The 21,330-nt window shown below is 39.7% G+C and overlaps 1 protein-coding gene across 1 annotated transcript in view; it reads left to right on the forward strand.

Annotated features, from left to right (window-relative positions):
- TRIM67 (tripartite motif containing 67) overlaps nucleotides 1-21,330 on the forward strand; it is a 36,312-nt gene that overhangs the window by 12,907 nt on the left and 2,075 nt on the right. Inside the window, exons 2-8 of the mRNA XM_087718118.1 lie at nucleotides 7,671-7,766; nucleotides 9,712-9,834; nucleotides 11,307-11,417; nucleotides 12,179-12,338; nucleotides 14,498-14,655; nucleotides 15,808-15,946; nucleotides 18,911-19,214. Of these exons, the coding sequence (XP_087574244.1) occupies nucleotides 7,671-7,766; nucleotides 9,712-9,834; nucleotides 11,307-11,417; nucleotides 12,179-12,338; nucleotides 14,498-14,655; nucleotides 15,808-15,946; nucleotides 18,911-19,214 (1,091 nt within the window). The remainder of the gene's footprint in view (nucleotides 1-7,670; nucleotides 7,767-9,711; nucleotides 9,835-11,306; nucleotides 11,418-12,178; nucleotides 12,339-14,497; nucleotides 14,656-15,807; nucleotides 15,947-18,910; nucleotides 19,215-21,330) is intronic.

Consider the following 21,330-nt stretch of genomic DNA (forward strand, 5'->3'; position numbering starts at 1 on the left):
TCTTCTAACCAGTTTGGTAGATTTGACGAACCGGTTCTACCGAACTGGTGCGAACTGGTAGGAATCCACCTCTGATTTGTTTGTTTGTTTATTGGATTTATATGCTGCCCTTCTCCCAAAGGACTCAGGGCAGCGTACAACATTAAAAAAAACACATATTACAAAAGTTGAAAAAGAAATTAAATAAAGTATCCTAAAATAAACCCAATTAATATTAACGATACAATTTTAAAAATTAGATTAAAATTAACATTAAATTAATCATTTATTTTATTCTGTTCAGGCCAGGTAGATAGGATTGTGTTTTTTTAAAAGAGCAGGCTAACAACTTTCTGATCCTCCTGGACTCACAACTCTTTCTTATGGAACAAGTTGAGGCCGTGCACAGGAAGATTTTTGCCCAACTGTAGACTCTTCTGGAGTAGGATGCTCTGAAAATAGTAACTCAAAACCTTAGCAACCCTTGATTAACTTATAACTCATTCTGCATTGCATTGCCCTTAAACATCACCTGAAAACTCCAGGTAGTACAAAATATGACTGCATGTATGGTATCAGAGCTGTCACATTACTGCTTTGTAATATGCTGCTACTGAACTTCCTTGGTTGTTGTTTCCAATTGCAGTTGGTGGTGCCTGTGATTACATATAAAGCTTTGCATGACTTGGGTTCTGAGTATCTATGGAAACACCTGTTCTAGGTAGAATCTGGCTATGTAAGAGTTGTGAACAGAGAGTACCTCCTGGGAATCCCCTGTACAGGGATATCCAAAGAGAGAGAACATGAAGACCACACTAGTCAAATGGGAATAGAATATCACTTTTGGAGCTCCCATCTTATGGAATAATTTCCCTTTGAAGACAAGCAGAGTCCTTCCCCTGTAGTATTCTGGAGGCTTGAGAAAACCTAGAACAGGACTGTCAAACTTGTAGCCTATGGGCTGGATGCGTCATATGTTGGCCACACCCACACCCGGTTTAGCAAAGGAGGAAAAGGTTCCGATAAATCACTTGATGCTGCCATGACAACGCAAGTTTGACATCCCTGGTCTAGAAGAGCCTTGGAGTTCAGACTAATGTGGTGCTATAAATAAATGACAATAGATGATGATGATGATGATGATGATGATGATGATGATGATGATTTTAAAATTACTATTGTACTGTTTTAATCTGTAGATTTTATGATGCTATTCCAAATTATAAACTGTTTACAATTGCCTGCAACTGAAGTTTAATAAAGTTACATCAATCAGTGAATATAATAGAATAGTTAACCTGAATTTAACAGTGCTTTGCCCAAGCAAATAAATATACTGCAGCTGAATACAGTTGGGTTTCCACCACTAAGTATCAAATCTAATTTTATTTTGATTTACATTGCATGAACTCATCCAAAATCAGTATAAAATGTAGATTTGTCTTCTTTTTGCCTCTGAGAAAAATAGACATAAATTAACTAATTTTGTGATAATAGTGATTATCTTGTGTTTCTGCAAGTATTAATTATCCTTCTACAATATACTTGGAATAGTTTACTATGTTGTCAAGGAACCAAAGACACTCTCACCAAATGCTGTGTTTCAAATAACTGGATATTAAAATCACATGTGTAAAACTTGCAGCAATTTAAATGCATGGTGCTGTTCTCCATCATTGATAGCCTCTCCAAGTTGACTGCGGTGTCTGGGCCATAACTGAAAAGTGCTATACGTTGATTTGGGTGGCACATTTCCTCAGCACTTATGGATTGCATGGGCCTTTGGTAGGAGGTAATAGCAAATATTTATCTACTGTAAGTATATGCTAACAGCAATTCTTTTGCAAATGGATTCTCTTTCTGCCCATAAATATGTTAATTACTTCTTGAACTTAAATTACATTATGAATAATTTAAAGCCACTGAATGAGCAAATGTGTCAAGTCTACTGATGATGTAATATAGCTATGTATAAATAATCAGGAAGTCTGTCATCTAGGTAAAGAAAATTATTTGACTATTCCAGTTTATTAAATTATTGAATCATAGATCTTTTCCATGGGGACCTGATCTCAATTGTTGTGTAGTTCAGCACACTTTGGCATGAAAATATAGACTGAAAACTTATGATTTGGGATTAAGAGACCAGTGGCTGTTATGCCAGATCAAGACCTTTTAGACAATGGCGGGAATGGCTCCCATTTTCAAGTTAATGTGACTTTTCCAAGAGATCTCTGACTGGTCATAAAAACTACAGAAAGGGAATGTTCAAGAGCCAGATATTTCCATCCTTTTCTGAAAAGGCAAGCAAGCTCAGAATTCTCTACTTACAACCTGAATATAAAAGCAGGTGCCTGTTCAGCAATACAGAAGATCGGTTACAGGAACTGGGTATGTCTAGTTTAATGAAAAGAAGGACTAGGGCAGACATGATAGCAGTGTTCCAATATCTCAGGGGCTGCCACAAAGAAGAGAGAGTTAAGCTATTCTCTAAAGCACCTGAGGGTAGGACAAGAAGCAATGGGTGGAAACTAATCACCCATTAAGGAGAGAATCAACTTAGAACTAAGGAGAAATGTCCTGACAGAACAATTAATCAGTGGAACAACTTGCTTCCAGAAGTTGTGAATGCTCCAACACTGGAAGTTTTTAAGAAGATGTTGGATAACCATTTCTCTGTAGTGGTGTAGGATTTCCTGCCTAAGCAGGGGGTTGGACTAGAAGACCTCCAAGGTCCCTTCCAACTCTGTTTTTCTATTCTGTTCTATTCTATTATATTGTATTCTAATACAGGCAGTTGCTGAAGAAATGACAATAAAAAAGAAAAAGAATGACAGCCACTGAGGTCTAATGGAACTATACAAGAAGAAGGTGTTGTTACCCATTTGATTAGCTATGTGATGATGCACCAATAGAAGTGAAAGTTTCCATTTATTTAATAACCCAATGATTTACGAGAGGTTTTCTTCACAAGAAAACTTTACTTGGTGTGATGTGGTACTGGTGCTTTTGCTTCTGACTCTCCATATTTAATCTACTATAAAACAGCCTCTTTTATAACAACAGTGAGTGCTCTTCAGATTGATGGGCCACCACACCACCTTGCTGTAACTACAGTAAACCCTTGAGAATTTGAGTGCCAGCATAAGTGCCAAGCAGTAGTCTGTAGAGATTCTCAGTCATCCAGGTCATGGTTGTCGCAAAGGTGCGGTTTCTCAGGAGGCAACTGTACATTCCTGTTTTTTCTTTGAAAACGTTTTGCTTTTCATCCAAGAAGCTCTGACAAGAGAGTGGGGAATGGAAGGATTTTTATTCCTTGCAGCTTCTCTTTCTGTAACAGCTAGAAACCCCACATTGTGACAGCAGCAGAATAACGGGGGGGCTGTACTACATAGAGTACAAAGGCAATCAACTTCAGTCATGCTGTTTACTGTGGTTTTGCACATTTAACAATAGATTGTGCTTAATAAAAAGCTTGGCGAGCTCTTTGTTCTGAAAAAAAGGAGATCAACTTTTTTGAGTAGTATATGCTTCCTAGATGGATACATAGGTTCAAGAATGGCAAATGATGAAGGTGGGGTTAAAATTTAATAATTACATAATAATGTAGCAAGCCAAATTGGTTAGTATCCTGTTGCGGCCCAGCAGGATCCGGTTGAGCTGCTGATGGACTCAGATAGCGAGGAACCATATGAGTCTGTCATGGAAGATGTGGAGGATCCTGTGTAGGGTTCAGACTCAGAGCAGGGACCAGAGAGGCTGGTTGGCCATCAGGAGGCGCCTGAGGCATGGAGCAGTGGAGAAGATCAAAGGCAGTTTGTCCCTGATGCTAGATTGAGAAGGGCTGAGAAACGGAAGCAGCAATTCCATAGGCAGACTCACAGAAGATAATTAAGCACAGGTGGTTGTGGATTGGCCCCTCCCAAGAGAGTTTATAAGTGAGGCGTTGGGAGGGGACATTTGCAGGAAACAACCGTTCGAATTAGTAGTGAAGAAAATCTGTCTGCATTCTAGCCGTGTCTGTTCGTTTGGATTATCTGCGTTGCTTCATTTGAACTATCTGGGTTGCTGCCAAGCTATTCTATTGAAAGTGAGTTGTCTGGGCCCTCAGCCAAAGGATTCGTTATCTCAGTAATTAAATAGTGGCAAACAGCCAGGCCTGTGTTCTGGTTTATTCACAGGCCGGGGGGGGGGGGGGAGCAGAGCAGTATCCCAACAGCTTTTTAGTATTTTAATTAGTAGCCACAGTCCAGTGGTGGGTTCCGGCCGGTATGGCCCGGTACAGCCGTAATAGGAGCAGCTGACAGCGTACTGGTACAGTGGATCGTTTGGCCCATCCGCCAGCCTGCGTTCTATACCTGTTTTTAAAGCAACCGGCCAATTGCCAACTGTGCAGCGCCTGCATGAGCTCTGACAAGCAGCTGGGTGTCAGAGGGGCAGTGGAGTGCCCATGTGTGCGGACCACCCATGCATGAACAGGAGGCTCAGCCACGTGAGCAGCGTACCGGTAGCAACGGGGAGAGGAACCCCCACTGCCACAGTCCATAGATAGGGATGGACATTTGTTCATGCTTCTCTCTGAAGAGACCTCCGGGTGGCTTCTGAGATCTGGTTGTTGGTCCTATCTTGTAAAGAAGTTATTATAGAAATGAAAGTGCCATTATTTGGCTATTTTTCTGAAATAGCCTTGGAAAGCCTTTCTCAACAGTCCCATGTCCTGTAAACTGTAGTCAGCAACCAGATCAGAAAAAGATCAATAATACTCTGTTGCAGCTGTTACCCCCAGGATAACAAATGAACCCTTATCTGAGAAGGAATAGCAGAATTGATACTTATTCAAGGAATCGATAGAACTCCTGTTTTTGCATGGGCTCCTATATTGACAGATTTAGGCACAAGTGGTTAAGAAAATTCTCTGAAAAATAAGCCAGCCCTGCTACAATCATTGCTTGAATGCAAGTGTGGACAACCTCAGTGGCATTTACAACATCACCACTTAGTTTCAGAGGAAGTCTTTCAGTGTATTGTGAAAGAGTTGGTGGGCTGCAGAGAATATTGATGATAATTTTTAAAAGTGTAGCTAAATATTTATCTTTGCTGTTTGCCAAGATACTTGGATTCTTCTGTGGAAAGAGACAGCCTGCATATTTAAAGAGGTGTGTGTGTGTGTGTGTGTGTGCGCGCGTGCGTTCATGTTTGTTTGGCCTTGACAACCCTTATATTTAACCATGAGATAAGCATGCCCCCAACCTCACAAGCATTCTTCCTTGTTCCTCCATCGTTGCCTTAATCTCCTTCTAACTCATGAGGGAGACAACTAAAAGCATCATTAGCTGCACTGGCATGAAAGTAAAGCTTTCCTCCTTACAGTATTCCAACACCAAAGGCAATATATAAAATATATTATGCTTTGCAATAATTTCCTTGAAGGACCAATTCTGGGTGTCTTCAGAAATGCATTTTGGGAGAATTGGGAGGGAAGAGAATGATGGGGTTTCCCCCCACCCCCGTTCCTTAGCTGGATATGACATTTCTTTCCCAGCCCATCTATCTGTAAAGCAGAGGTGATATTCAGCCAATTCTCTCTGGTTCAGACGAACCGATAGCGGTGGCTGCGGGAGGCTCCGCCCACCTGCCCTGCTGTAATGCGTGAGCACTGTGCATGTGCAGAAGATGGTGCGCATGCACAGGTGAGACGCGTGCGAGCAAAGCGCACACTTACATTTGCAAACCGGTAGGGAAGGGAAGTGAATCCCACCGCTACTTTAGAGGCGCAGATAAAGATGTTACGAGATGAAAATTAGGATACTCCCTTCCACTCCCAAATCTTCTAAATGCCCCTGAGATAAAGGAAAACCAGACAATCATGCTAAATGCTAGAGTTGGAGCTTCCAGGAACTCTGTAAATGAAGCAAGGTAAACAATGTTTTGATACAAGGGATGGTGCTTTGTCAGAAGAAATTTAGCATACACGATATCTCAAAGTCTCTGCACTAATATTCATTTCTAAATTATTCAAACTGGAAAAAAAATACAAACCATTCAAAGTGGCTTCAACGAAACCATGGCAACCTTTGTTCTTTGCAGATGAAACTCCCTCTTTAGTTTGGCAAATTGTATCTGGGTAATAATAATTCATTTCATTCAGCAGGCCGTTTGGGAAGCTTCTTTTAAAACTGTTTATGGGTCTTAGGAAGAATAACCTATGGGTTTACCGCAAAATAACAAGACCTTCCCTGACTAGCGGCTACTCTCAGGGTTTGAAGTAAGGAAGCTTATTAACATTCTAATATTAGGTGAGGCTTCTGGCTGTAATATTGAAATGTAATGTTGATTAGTGTGTTCCTGATTTGGCCTCACTTTTTCATATATAGATCAATCTGATAATATTATACCCTAGTATTAGGGAGTGGAATTAATTGTCCCAAATTTCAGAAAAGGGAAAAGGGTTGAGCCTGTCAGCTATTGACCTATTAATTTCCTTACCATTGTCTGTAGCATTTAGCATTTAGAATGGAAATTACAAGAATGGCTAGTGAGCGAAAACTATTCTAGGCCAGGAACAGGTGGCTTTAGATCTGTCCATTCCATATGAAATTACATTCATGTCATTTGAAAAATACATTGAAGGCACATTTTCCATTATGTGGTCTTTAAATCAGCATTTGGTTTAATTTGGGGGGCCCTTGTATGGGAAAAACAGGGATTGTGTTATTGATTGGCCAATTGCTGTTGTTTATTCAGAAATCGTACAACTATTCCAAAACACCCGAGGGCAGGATAAGAAGCAATGGGTGGAAACTAATCAAGGAGAGAAGCAATTTAGAACTACGGATAAATTTCCTGATAGTCAGAACAATTAATCAGTGGAACAACCTGCCTCCAAAAGTTGTGAATGCTCCAATACTGAAAGTTTTTAAGAAGAGATTGGACAACTATTTGTTTGAAATTGTGTAGGGCAGTGATGGTTAACCTTTTTGGTGCCAAGTGCCCAAAGTGTGCACCTGGAACCCCAAAATGCAATGCGAGCACCTCCTTGTACATGCGTCCCCCACATGCTCCCTGCCCCCCAACATGCCCGGCAGAAACTCAAAGACCAGCTGGCCGGTGGAAGGCGCACCTGCATGCTTAGTGGAGCTGGGCTGGGGTGATGGCTAGTGTGCCCACAGAGAGGGCTCTGTGTGCCACCTGTGGCACACGTGCCATAGGTTTGCCATCACCGGTGTAGGGTATCCTGCCTAATCAGGGGGTTGGACTAGAAGTCCTCCAAGGTCCCTTCCAATTCTGTTGTTCTGTTCTATTCTATTCTATAGGGTTCGCAAAGCAGTATATCAGTAAATACATAAAGGAAATGCTGCTTTTTATTAATTTATTTGATTTGCTACCTTTTCTCCAGAAGCTTGAGGGGGCATACACAGTTTTGCTTTTTCCCATTTTATCCCACAAAACGCCGATGAGATGTATTGGACGGAGAGAACAAGTAGCTGAAATTATTCACTGAGCTTCCATGGTTGAAGGCGGACTTGAATCCTGGTCTCCATGATCCCAGTTGAACACCCAGTCTTCATCCCCCCATATGCCTTTTAAGTAAAATCTCAGTCTTTTTATGTACAATTACCAGGGCTTGTAATAGAAAGGCAGGCAGGAAGACATGAATAGTGGTAGCTAATTTCATCTTTTATTCCTTCCAGGCACAACTGTCCCAGGCTTTGAACGGCATTTCAGACAAAGCAAAGGAAGCAAAAGAATTTTTGGTGCAACTGAAAAATATTTTACAGCAGATACAGGTAATGTAGATAGAATTTGAGCTTTTATGTACATTGTTTTGAGTGGCCATAACAAAACTGTACAACAGCAAGTCTGCTGGGCAATTTTCTGTATAATTGCAGTGATGCTGTTTAGGAGGCTAAACCAAGTCAATAAAAGCTCAGTACAGTCCAATCCAACACTTGGAATCACAGATCATAATGGGGAATTTACCTTCAACCGCATTCCTCAACCCACTGGTTTTTCACAGTGGTCTTCAGGTTAATTTGCTGGGAGGGAGAATCTTCATTACTTCTCTTTTATTCAGCAATCTTGCTTCCTCCCTACTTTCAGGGATCACGTTCAGTTATGCAAGACATTGGCATCAAGTGTACCTATGTCAGCTTGTATATTAGAAAGAGAGAAATGAATATGTATGAGCGGTAGTATGGCGTGAGAATATGCAGACATGTTTGTGTCTAGAGGTTTAGAGGTTTAGAGGTTTATTTGCATTTGTAGGCCGCCCTTTTCCCTGAGGGGACTCAGGGCGGCGCACAGAAAACCAGGGAAGGGGGGATACAACGTTGAGACAACAACACATAATAAAATAATGAGCAACATGCATACAACATTCGGGCGGGGTAGCAATCCTTATCCCCAGGCCTGACGGGCGAGCCAGTTCTTCAAGGCTGTGCGGAAGGCCTGGACGGTGGAGAGGGTACGAATCTCTACGGGGAGCTCGTTCCAAAGGGTCGGGGCCACTGCTGAAAAGGCCCTCCTCCTTGTAGTTGCCAGCCGACACTGGCTGGCCGATGGAATACGGAGGAGGCCTAATCTATGAGATCGTATAGGTCGTAGGGAGGTACTTAATTGAACACAATTGTAAAACCTGCAGCTTTATGGTATTTTCAACTCAAAGCCTTCACTGCTTTACAAGTCTAGAACCCATGTACCAGGGGTGAGTTCCTGTCAGTTCTAAACTCTTCTATAGAAGAGGTTCTACAAATCTACAGTGCCGTTTAGAACCGGTTCCAGCTCCCTTTCCCCGCCTGTCCGCACATCATCAAGATGAAGAGCGAGAGGAGGAATTCTGGGAATTGAAATCCACAAGTCTTAAAGCTGTCAAGTTTGAACACCCCTGGGGTTTTTTTTTCTAAAGGATTAGGGGTGCAAGGGTCTTGTACCTTGACAGTTTTGAGACTTGCGTGCTTCAAATGCCAGAGTTTTTGAGCCAACAGTTTGGTTGCTAAGCAAAAGCGTTGTTAAGTGAGTCTCACCACATTTTACAAGTTGGCTATGCCCACCCAGTCACATGGCTGGCAAGCCACTCCCATCCAGTCACATGGTTGGTAAACCACTCCCACAAAGCAGGTCACCCCTACAGAAGAGGTTGTAAAAAATTTTGAAACGCATCACTGCCATGTACCAACAATCCACAATATCCTGTATGAATTCCATTCAGATGAACAGGATCTCTGCATTATCATGGATATGATTCCAACAACTGAGCTTCTCAATCAGGAGCAAGATTTGCACAGGAAAATAAGGGAGATGGGCAATTTAGAAATAAATGGATGGATGGATGGATGGATGGACGGACGGAAGGAAGGAAGGAAGGAAGGAAGGAAGGAAGGAAGGAAGGAAGGAAGGAAGGAAGGAAGGAAGGAAAGAAACAATCCTGATTAATAACACCCAAGAATTTATACAAACATCACCCTAACAAAGCGTGGAGGATGTTAAAATTTTAATGGTGCCAAAGTAGGAAAGGATATTTTTATCTTCTGCCAAAATCATCCTCTTAGTAGTATACTTACAGACATTTTATAGCAATAGGAAACTGGTTTCAGGACACTAATTAGTTATTAAAAATAACTTCATGATTCCAAAGTGTTTAGAAAAGAGCAGAAAAATAACTGTTGGCTACACACACTAATTCTGGTGCTCTCAGAATATAAAGGTAAAGGTTGTTCCTACATCTTTTTTCAGGAAAATGGCTTGGATTATGAAGCTTGTCTGGTTGCTCAGTGTGATGCTTTAGTTGATGCTTTGACTCGCCAAAAGGCCAAATTGCTCACCAAAGTTACCAAAGAGCGTGAGCACAAGCTAAAGGTGAGTGAAAACTTTATTCATACCTGCTGAATAGAAGAACCTGATCATTTTTTAAAACCATGTTCTTGAATGTGTAGTTCTAAAGCTTTACATTAATTATTTAGCATTATTACCTAAGTTTATAAGAAAAAAGGATACAAGAACATGCAAAAAATCCTTTGTAATCCTACGTCCCAATTTGCCGTATTCAATCCATACAAGTGAAGCCACAAGTATTTTTTGATTTGATTTGATTTTATTAACATTTGTAGGCCGCCCTTTTCCCTGAGGGGACTCAGGGCGGCTCACATAAAATCAGGGAGGGGAAGTACAGACAGTGACATAGACACATATAATAAAAGTAATAAGCAACATACATTCATCATTCGGGAGGGGCAACTATCCTTGTCCCCAGGCCTGACGGGCTAGCCAGTTCTTGAGGGCTGTGCGGAAGGCCTGGACGGTGGTGAGGGTACGAATCTCCACGGGGAGTTCGTTCCAAAGGGTCAGGGCTACTACAGAGAGTACACACCTCTGAGATTCAAATATGTCAGCCATAAATATAAATGGACCCTGAACCTTTTTAGAATCTTCCCCTGCAAGCTGAATTTGCCTTATATGCCATTGCCCTCCCTAATATCAGAACCTATGTAGAGCCTATAGTTGAAAAGAGATGATATCAATATGTTTGAGTCAATCTGAAGTGAACCTGGCTGAAGCCATCTTATGCTGTCTCACAGTTGCCATGAGACCAGAGAGGGAAAGAGAAGCGGGGTGGGGGGAGTAGATAGCGCAGCTAACAGTCAAAATAAAAAGTTTTCTTGTGGGAACCAAGGTCATCGTAACGGGTGGCTGGTGAAGGAGAAGAGGAGCCTGCTAACTATATTCATTGGACAATGTCACTGATGACACTGGGGAGACGGGGAGTTTTGCTCTTTTAATTAGGTGAAAACCATGGGAACCTTTAGAGTTGGTTTTCACTGGCTGTGCCTATACGATGTATCCAATAAACATTTACTTTGAGAAATATACCTGCCTCAGATTTCTGCTTTCAATGGGTGCATTACTCGGAACGCTGACAATTTGTCTAAGCAAATATTATTCCATGAAATTCTTTTCTCTTCTGCTAGTGTTTTGAAAAATATTTCCTCAGTTCAGTGAATGCTGGAGAGATCGACAGGCATTTTGTCAGGGTTTGTTGCAGAAATCACATCCAGAAAGCACACACAGATAACTGATTCAGCAGGATTCATTAACTTCTTTATGTACATAATAACACATGAGTAAATGTACAAAGCAATAGTGGATTCTCCAACATGGTAGTAGTTACAGGCAACTACCATGGTTGGTTTCAGTTCAGAGTTCAGAGCTTAATAGAGAAAAAAACACACCTAGGCTCCTAGCTGTCTCAGCTCCCAAACAGCCTTCTTTGGCTGATTTGTTACCAGGTCTCTGCCAGTTTATGAATATTCTGACACATTTTCCCTCCATAGGTTGTATGGGACCAGATAAACCACTGCACTCTGAAACTGCGACAGTCAACAGGACTTATGGAATATTGCCTAGAAGTAATCAAAGAAAATGATCCTTCCGGTTTCTTACAGGTAAGTTATCATTTGTCTTAGGGATAAATGACCAACCTCTTATAAAGGATTCTAGTCTGGAAGTGATCAATGCTGTCATACCAGCCTCATATATTTTTATATGGCTTATTCCATCCAGTTTAGTGACCAAGATGGAGAAAGATAGATTCTTGTAAGCCTCATTTAAAATTGATTTGTTTATATAATGACATATTAGTGTTGACTATGCATTCCACTTTCAGAAGCTAGCTGAAAATATTTGCTACTTAATTTAAAAGTCTTCAAGGGACGCCCATGGCTCAATGACTAAGACTCTGAGCTTGTCAATCAGAAAAGTCGGCAGTTCGGTGGTTCAAATCCCTAGCGCCACGTAACAGAGTGAGCTCCCGTTACTTGCCCCAGCTTCTGTCAACCTAGCAGTTGGAAAGCATGTAAAAATGCAAGTAGAAAAATAGGGACCATCTTTGGTGAGAAGGTAACAGCATTCTGTGGGCCTTCGGTATTTAGTCATGCCGACCACATGACCATTGAGACGTCTTCAGACAGCGCTGGCTCTTTGGCTTTGAAACGGAGATGAGCACCATCCCCTAGAGTCGGGAACGACTAGCACATATGTGCGAGGGGAACCTTTACTTTTACCTTAAAAGTCTTCAGACCTAAATCTCTGAAAATTGACTCACCTGCCTCCCTGAGTGATTGGGATCACAAACCCTTGCCTTCCAGTAAATGAACTGGTTCTTCAATAGCTTTGTCTAGTCTGCAAAAAAGTGTTCTTTTTTCAGATTTCAGATGCTTTAATCAAACGTGTTCAAGTATCTCAGGAGCAATGGGTCAAAGGAGCGCTGGAACCAAAAGTATCTGCTGAATTCGATCTAACATTGGATAGTGAACCGTTACTGCAGTCAATCCATCAGCTGGACTTCATTCAGATGAAATGTAGGGGTGAGCTTTTGTAGGCTGATTTTCCTTCCCTTTTGTATGCGATTGCAAAGAATGGCTGTGAAAGGGAGAGTTGTATAGACCAAGAGCTAGGGCTCAGTTCTCTAGATGAAAGTCACTTTTATTTAGAGGCTGAATAATTTCCATTTCTCTTTCTGTGATTCTAAGAAGCACAAGTAACAATCTCAATCAATGCTGGATATGTTAGTTAATATTTGATACCTTTCTATTTCCTGGTAGAAAGCGTCAATTAGGAACTAATATACTTTTTAAAAGTAAAAAACTGCTAACTAAGTTATAATTTTCTCAAAAGCTTTCCTTTGTAGAAAAGCATATCAAATACAACAATAAATACCAACCAATTACATATGAAGAGCATCATGTTTACTCATGTTCTTAGGCAGCATGATAGGGGTAGACAAACTAATGCTTCTAGGTGTTTTGGGTAACAAATCCCCTAATCTCTTGGCAAGGACCAAGCAGTTTTGGAATTGATAGATGTAGACTCCAAAGCATCTACTTATGACATAAGAGCCCATTTTCTGCACTGTGATGTTTTTCTAGCTTTTGTGCTTTAATTGTACAAGAGTTTTCTGAACGGACAGTTGATAGGCTCTCGTTGGATCAGTGTGAAAATAATTAACCACCAGAAATGTACTGGCAATTTTTCTGCTCATTTTTCTTTGTGTGGGTCTGTTTGCAGCTGGGAAAACAGCAGGAAACTAGCACATTTCCTGAATTCCCAGCCTTCTCAGACCTGGCTCTTAAAATGTCAGTAACCTGAAAAAAATGCTTAATGTTTTCAATATCTGCTTTCTGTTATGTACAGCTATGGACAACTGTGCAATTAAAAATATACATCAGTTAGTTGCAGAGTTGTGCATAGCTTTATAGAAGGTTTCAAGAATATTAACAAAGGACAAGGTATGTGATAAAGATTACAATTCCCTTGGCACTGAGAAATGTAGGTGAATAGGAAAAGTAGGAAGTTTGCTAATAATATATAGCAGTTTCAGTCATAAACAAAATTAAATCTCAGGCCAAAATTGAAGAAAAGCCATTTGCATGTGTGCTTAAGAACAACTCTTATGATCTAAGAATCATAATCATCCACTCCTAACAATACTATGTGACATAGATCATATGGAACAGCAATTCATTTTAGAATTGCTCAGAAATTAATGTGCTTACAATGATTTACTAAAAATGATGTTAAATGTGTTACTGTTCTTTTTTTCCCCTTTCCCTTTTTAAAAACTTAATAGCTACTGCAGGGAACCTGATACAGGAAAAGGGAAATTCGCTAAAATTTAGTGCACAGGGAGAAGAATTTTAATATGAGTTCATAGAGAGATTACCTGACATCACGGGCCCAAAGGATAAAATAAGAGATTTTGAGTTTTTAGCAGATCATTGCACCTGTGCAATTTTCAAGAAGCTTTAAAAATGAAACCAAGCAATGGAACTTTTGCAAAAATAAGCTTTCCCTCACAGCAGTTGCTCCATGGATTTTGCAAATGACCAAACAAAGACCCTCTTCACCCATAGAAAATATTGGGGAAAGTACAAGAAGCCTCTTCTGAACACTGCAATTGTTGTACAAGGCCTTGATATGGCACACACATTGCAATCACATTGCTTCTCCATCCTGACTGGGTGAATTGCATTGGGCTGCATTGCAGAGCAGCTTCTCAAGAAACGCAGCTCCCATTCCCAGGCCCATTAAATCCACTGACAGGTTGATTACTTAAAGAACAGCACTGAACGTAAACCAAAACTATTGTCTAGCTCAGTGTTTCTCAACCTTGACAATTTTTAGATGTGTGGAGTCACCTCCCAGTATTCCTTAGAGTATTGAAATCACACCTTAATGTTGTCAAGAAACACTGAGCTAGCTGAGTCATCATATGCCGAGATGACCTTTGCAAGATGGCACAATGGTGACTTTCTCAGTGTTTGATTGCTCAACTCTTTCCACATTAGTTTAAGGGGAATTTTGAAGTAGTCGTGATGAGATTGTGGGTGTCAGGATTGCCATTTCAGACTGCAAGTTGGGTAGTCTAAGAGGGTCAGTTATGCTTTTCTTGTGACGTGAATGTTGTGTGGCTCACTATATGCCCAGCCCGAAAGGTAAGGGCAGAGTTGCACTAATCTGTGCTCAGTTCCTCTTTCAGTACCCCCAGTGCCACTCCTACAGTTGGAGAAATGCTGTACTCGAAACAACAGTGTGACACTTGCCTGGCGGATGCCACCCTTTAGCCACAACCCAGTGGAGGGATACATCTTGGAGCTTGATGATGGAGATGGTGGCCAGTTTCGAGTGAGTTTTTGTTCCTCTTATATTTATGTTTGGCTTTCTTGGGCAAATGCTGGTGTGCTTGCCCTATGATGGGCAAGCTTAGTATCAGAAGTGGGAACCCAATGCTTCTTCCTTTTGCAGTCAAGGGAGATCCAAATAAGATCTGAAGGGAAGAAGGGAGGATTCTAAATTAAAGGGTCCCTCTGCAGGTCTTAGCCACTGCAACTGCTATGGTTTTTGTGTATCCTGCTCAGTGGTGGGTTTCAAAAATTGTTGGAACCTACTCTGTGGGTGTGGCCTCCTTTGTGGGAGTGGCTTGCCACCCATGTGACCTGATGGGAATGGTTTGCTGCCCATGTGACTGGATGGGAGTGGCTTGCCGCCCATGTGACTGGATATGAAATTATGAATTAGTACTTAGGTCGGTCCAAGTAGCTATTCAGAAGTTAGTGGTTAGAAGCAATCGTAAAGCAAGATATGGAATTAAAACCAGAAATATTTTGTTGGCTCTTTTAAAGGGATTATAATGTATATTTAATTTTACACATGTTAGCAGCTGCTGGAATTGTGTTTGTACAACAGTGGAAAAACAGAGATATGTAAATGAATAAATATTACAACGTGCACTAATAAATAAATTGACAATTAAAATCAAGAAGGCTTTGAATACTTTTTCATGTGGGATTGGTTTTAGCAATTGCCAACTAACGGAAACAGAAATTAGAAATCCAAAAGTATGAAAGAAAACACCAATTATGTAAGGAAAGGTCCCTAAAATGTATAAGGAAATATTACTAGATCATTATTAATGATAACTGCGGGACATTACACACCCACCACTGGTGTGTTTCAAAAAAATTTGGAACCGGTTCTACCGAATAGGTGCGAACTGGTAGGAACACACCTCTGATCCTGCTGGAGCCTTTTCATTTTCCTCCTACATGTCTATACTTTGACAGCCCTTACTGGATCTAGCCAGACACCAATGAATCTCTCTTCTTAGAAAATAATTGCTTTAAAAAATAATGAAATCATACTCTTCAAGCTTTTTCTAATTATGTATAACTTTTTAGCATCATTTCTTCTTCACTGGGTCTTACAGTGATAATGGTCCAAAAGCAATTGACGGTCTTTTGATGGACATTTGTATCTTTTGTTGTTGTTGTTGTTTAGGAAGTATATGTGGGCAAGGAAACCTTGTGTACAATTGATGGTCTTCATTTCAATAGTACCTACAATGCAAGAGTGAAAGCTTTTAATTCATCCGGAGTAGGCCCTTATAGCAAGACGGTTGTTTTACAAACTTCTGATGGTGAGTCTTTAAAAAAACAGATACTTTCCCTTCCTAAAATTTCTTTGTATTTGGGAACAGATGAACTTTAAGAAAACTGTATTTGCTACAAAAGTAGTTTTGAGTTTTTAGATCAGGCTTCTGAAATTGAATGAGGAATAAATATCTGAATCATTTAACACCAACTCTCTTTAACATACAGTATATATGCTTCCTTCTTGAACAGCGACCTATACAATTAGGATATACTAGATTTTCCAGATTTTGTTGGTTTCCAGAATATTTCAGGATCAAAAACAATTCCTTTCCTAATAACTTTTGAGAGGACTCCCTTTCAGATAGAATTCAGATCCATCTGAACAAGCTTGATTCATTTGGGGATTATATATATAATCATAATGCACCAGTGATATATATATATATCATAATGCACCAGTGGTTTTTGTCACTTTCCATGGCAGAATCTGTCAAGTTTTGAAAACATTTCAGAACATGCTAGATTTTCTGATGGATTCTGAGTAGATAGACAGACAGAAGACAGATGATAGATAGATAGATAGATAGATAGATAGATAGATAGATGGATGGATGGATGGATGGATGGATGGATGGATGGATGGATGGATGGATGGATGGATGGATGGATGGATGGACGGACGGACGGCAGGCAGGCAGGCAGGCATTCTACAAGAACTGCAGATGTTTTTGAAGTTAATTAATATGACTGATAATAATGATCCTCATTGAGCTTCAGTGTATCTGAAGTTCCTACCTCCATTTTATTCAGGTGAGGAATTGCAGAATTTAATTGTCTTTCAACTCACTTCAAGGAAATTATTTTCTATAACGTCTTATAACATATGCATGCGAATTTAAGCTTCAGTTTCATATAATTAAATATAAAATTAATATTGATTAATGATACATAACCTTTATGAATCATAAAACATTTCTCTCTCTTCTTTTCTTTCTTACATTAACACTGCCAGATTGGATTAGGAGGGGAAAAAACATTTGTTCTCAAAGATCCTTTCTTTAAAAATCTACAGAGAATATTAGACTTTTGTAACAGACCTACCCACAGATAAAGAAGTATATTTAAAACCAATGTGCCAATTTGATAAAATAAATAATTTATTTCTATATTCTTAGTAGTTGTAAATTGGCACTGTGTAAGATAATGTTTGGTCTCCACACATAAATATTTCTATGTATTATTTACAGTATCTTGCACATCTCTATTTGATGCAAATCACACTAAAATATTAACTGCTGTATCCATAATTCATTTTTTCATTAGGTGTGTAGATATTGTTAAAAAGAGTCAGGCTTTCTCATAAAATATAGTGGATGTTTTCTAAACATGGAATTCTATAGTCTCTTAGATGTTGACTATTATAAACGTGGGTCAGCAGACAGAATGGCTAAGAGGATCATGGGTTTTGAAGTCCTACAAATTTGGAGGAAACACCATTGGGAAAATTTGGTTTACTGATACAAATTGAAGTCATGTAAGGACGCGGTGGCTCAGTGGCTAAGACATTGAGCTTGTCAATCAGAAAGATTGGCAGTTTGGTGGTTCAAATCTCTAGCTCATTGTAATGGAGTGGGCTCCTGTTACTTGTCCCAGCTTCTGCGAACCTAGCAGTTCAAAAGCATGTAAAAATGCAAGAAGAAAAATAGGAACCATCTTTGGTGGGAAGATAACAGCGTTCTGTGTGCCTTTGGTGTTTAGTCATGCTGGCCACATGACCACGGAGACATCTTCCGACAGTGCTGGCTCTTTGGCTTTGAAACGGAGATGAGCATTGCCCCCTAGATTGGGAACGACTAGCACATATGTGCGAGGGGAACCTTTACCTTTACTTTTAAGGAAATCTACAGAAAGATCAATGGGATAAATTATGTGAGAGAAACTACAAACTAACAATGTCAGCTGCTTATAAGGAGAATCTCTATAAAATGTTCTACCGGTGGCATCTACCACCTGCCAGATTGGTCATTAGATGTTCTTAAACTGGTCTCCAGAGTGCTGGAGATGTGGGTATAAGCAAGGAACATTCTACCATATGTGGTGGACCTGTCCCAAGGTTAGAAAATATTGGTGTAAGATAAGAAAGTGCCTGAAAGAGATACCTGAACAGAGGATAGAGTTGAGGCTGGAATTGTTCCTCCTGGGTACTTTTGATGGGAAAATGGGGAAAAACTACAATACATAACATTACATATATTAACCGCAAGTAGAATCATCTTAGCACAGAATTGGAAACAAACAGATACTCCTGCAGACCCAATTATAAGAAGGAAAATCTATGAATGTGCAGAAATGGATAGACCATCTATGGAGATGAAGGAGAGGGAAGAAACCGAGTACTATCAAATTTGGAATAGATGGTACTCCTGGCTTGAGAGTAAACGTAAAACCTAACGTATAAAATGGAAAAGTATAATATATAGAATGCAAAATTTATAAGAAATATATGATATCGATGTATGAGTGGATGTTATTATAATTTAAGTAAGGATATAATTTAGGATAGTAATATAGAGTTAGAATGTTTCTAAATAGGATTGTGTTTTCGGGGAAGTCTTATTATTTTTGAGGTACAGGAGGCAGCGAGCGTGGACACCTCATAGCTGCTGCTGTTTTGCAATATTTTCAGGGAGAGCTTATTTTGGGGGGAGGGCTTATTTTAGCAAATGTGCTCAAAATCCCAATTGGGCTTATTATCCAGGGAGGTCTTATTTTCAGGGAAACAGGGTGTATGTTTATATATATTCATATTATGGTATTTCTATGTGGTAATAATCACAACACTTTAAAAAGTTGATTGAGGTGAGCTGTCTGTAGGGGTTCCTAGATTTCAAAGAACTGTATCCTGTATCCTGAATAATCTTCATTTATTAATACAGTGCTACTGCTCATCACAATTCAGTTAGTTGTTGCACTGTTCTAATATACTCACCTCTTTTCTTTTTTAATAGTGGCTTGGTTTACATTTGATCCCTGTTCAGCCCATAGAGACATAGTCCTTTCAAATGACAACCAGACTGCTACCTGCAGTAGCTATGATGATCGTGTGGTTCTTGGCACTGCAGCTTTCTCAAAGGGAGTCCACTATTGGGAGCTGCATGTGGACCGTTATGATAACCATCCGGATCCAGCCTTTGGGGTTGCTAGAATCAATGTGGTCAAGGATATGATGCTGGGGAAGGATGACAAAGCCTGGGCGATGTATGTTGACAACAATCGCAGTTGGTTCATGCATTGCAACTCCCACACTAATCGGTAAGCATTCAAGAAGCTACTTTCTGGCTTAAACCAGGTTTCCTTCTTGTTCTTCAAGAGCTGTGCAGTGAATGTCCTGCCACCCCATCATTTCAGAAACATTTATCATACATCCCAATTCCTGCTGACATAGCTCATAAATCTGTGTTACCATACATAACTGTCCTGGCATTTGTCAGCATTAGGCTTATGGACCAAATATGATATGACATTTAGCAGATTCTTGGTTTTAACCTGGCCCTGCTCCCATCACTTATAATGCAAATGACTGAAGAGGAAAAAAGGCCATTAAATGGAGTTTGCTAAATCAATCAGAGTTTTAGCTTTGCGCCATCTCTCTTTCCTTACTGTTCTTTATATATATATATGTTATATTTATGCTGATAAATAAATAAAGGGAGACTAGTATAGATCTATTTCAAGCTATTTAGCTCTCATCAGCTAGTCATACCCATGTTGGGAATCGAACCTGTGCTCTATTGCCTCTTAGGCAGATGTGTTAACCATTGAGCTACAAAGCTCGACTCCTTATCAGCCAACTTTAAATATACTATATATATATAGTATCTGAAATGAAGTTGGATGGCCTGCTTCTGAATCTGTCTCCTATTTTTAACTTCTTCATGTCAAATGGTTCATTCATTTGCTTGTTGGCTTCTGCTTTGCTTCCAAGAATTTAAAGCAGAATGTGTACTGCAACCTCATCCAACTCTCCCCCCCCACACACACATATAACAGGTTAATTAGGTGATTTTAGGATAACAAATGGCAATTGACCTTAGTCACTTCTATGGCTTCTAGGTATAGACCTTAATCAGATGTGGCCATGAATCTGTTCTAAAATACTCTATGGAATTTTCTCAAATCTATTCAGAGATGTTTTAAAATATGTCAGTGAAGTAACAGTAAACTGTTCATCATTATATTAGGGAGGGCTTAATGATCATTTATGTAAACGGAAGAAATAAGGAATTAATAAGTATGCCTGTTGATTAAAAATACCCAATGAAAGTGTTCCCTTACCTGACTGTAAACCTTACAGCAACTGTGTAAGTTGTAAGTTAGTATTTCTCCTTAATATTGCAGGTCCTTGCCTTAAACCTACTAGATTCTGTATGATTCATTTGTAATCCATTTTAGACAATATTGGTAGTCCTTGATGTATGACCACAATTGAGCCCAAAATTGATGTTGCTAAGTGAGAGGTTTGTTAAGTGAATTTTACTCCATTTTATGACCTTTCTTGCCACATTTGTTAAGTGAACCACTTACGTTGTCAACTTAGTAACACTGTTTTTAAGTGAATCTGGCTTCCCCAATGACTTTGTTTGTTAAAACGTCACATGACCCCGGGACACTGCAACTGTCATAAATATGAGTCAGGTGCCCAAGCCTCTGAATTTTGATCATGTGATCATGGGAATGCCACAACAGTCATAAGTGTGAAAATGGTCATAACTCATTTTTTTCAGTGCCATTATAACTTTGAACAGCCACTAAATCACTGTTTCTCAACCTTGTAAACTTGAAGATGTCTGGACTTCAACTACCAGAATTCCTCAGCCAGCGAATGCTGGCTGGGGAATTCTGGGAGTTGAAGTCCAGACATCTTCAAGTTGACAAGGTTGAGAAACACTGCACTAAATGAACTGTTGCAAGTCATGGATTACCTGTATATGTTTTACCTTGGTATAATTGGATGATAAACAATGTAGCATGCATCTTATTAAAAAAAAAAAACTTATAGATTTCGCATTTTGTTTGGCTATAGCTGCCCTATCTGGATAGCAAACTCCTGGCCAACTTTTTCAGGCAATGAATAAAAGATTGCTATTAGCTAATTTTCTATTATTTTTGTACCACTGTTCAGTTGGACGTTTTCACTAAACTTGCATAACTGAACTGTTCTCTAAACTGTGGTTATGTTAAAAGTAATCTTTCAACATAATTTTCTGCCAATGCAAAAGAAAGGGTTGGTAGGTAGCAAGGGATGATCTTCTCCCCTTCTCCTTATCTTCTTGTATAGTTCTGTAATCAACACTGTCTCTTTTAGAAGTCATTGTTTCCATTTCCTTATTCTGATTAATTTTTTCCCTAGAGTCAGGCAAATAAATCG

This window comes from Thamnophis sirtalis, unplaced genomic scaffold, assembly GCF_051295495.1.
Source record: "Thamnophis sirtalis isolate CommonGarterSnake01/CBP01778 unplaced genomic scaffold, rThaSir2_p1.2 scaffold_6, whole genome shotgun sequence".
Classification (NCBI taxonomy): Eukaryota; Metazoa; Chordata; class Lepidosauria; order Squamata; family Natricidae; genus Thamnophis; species Thamnophis sirtalis.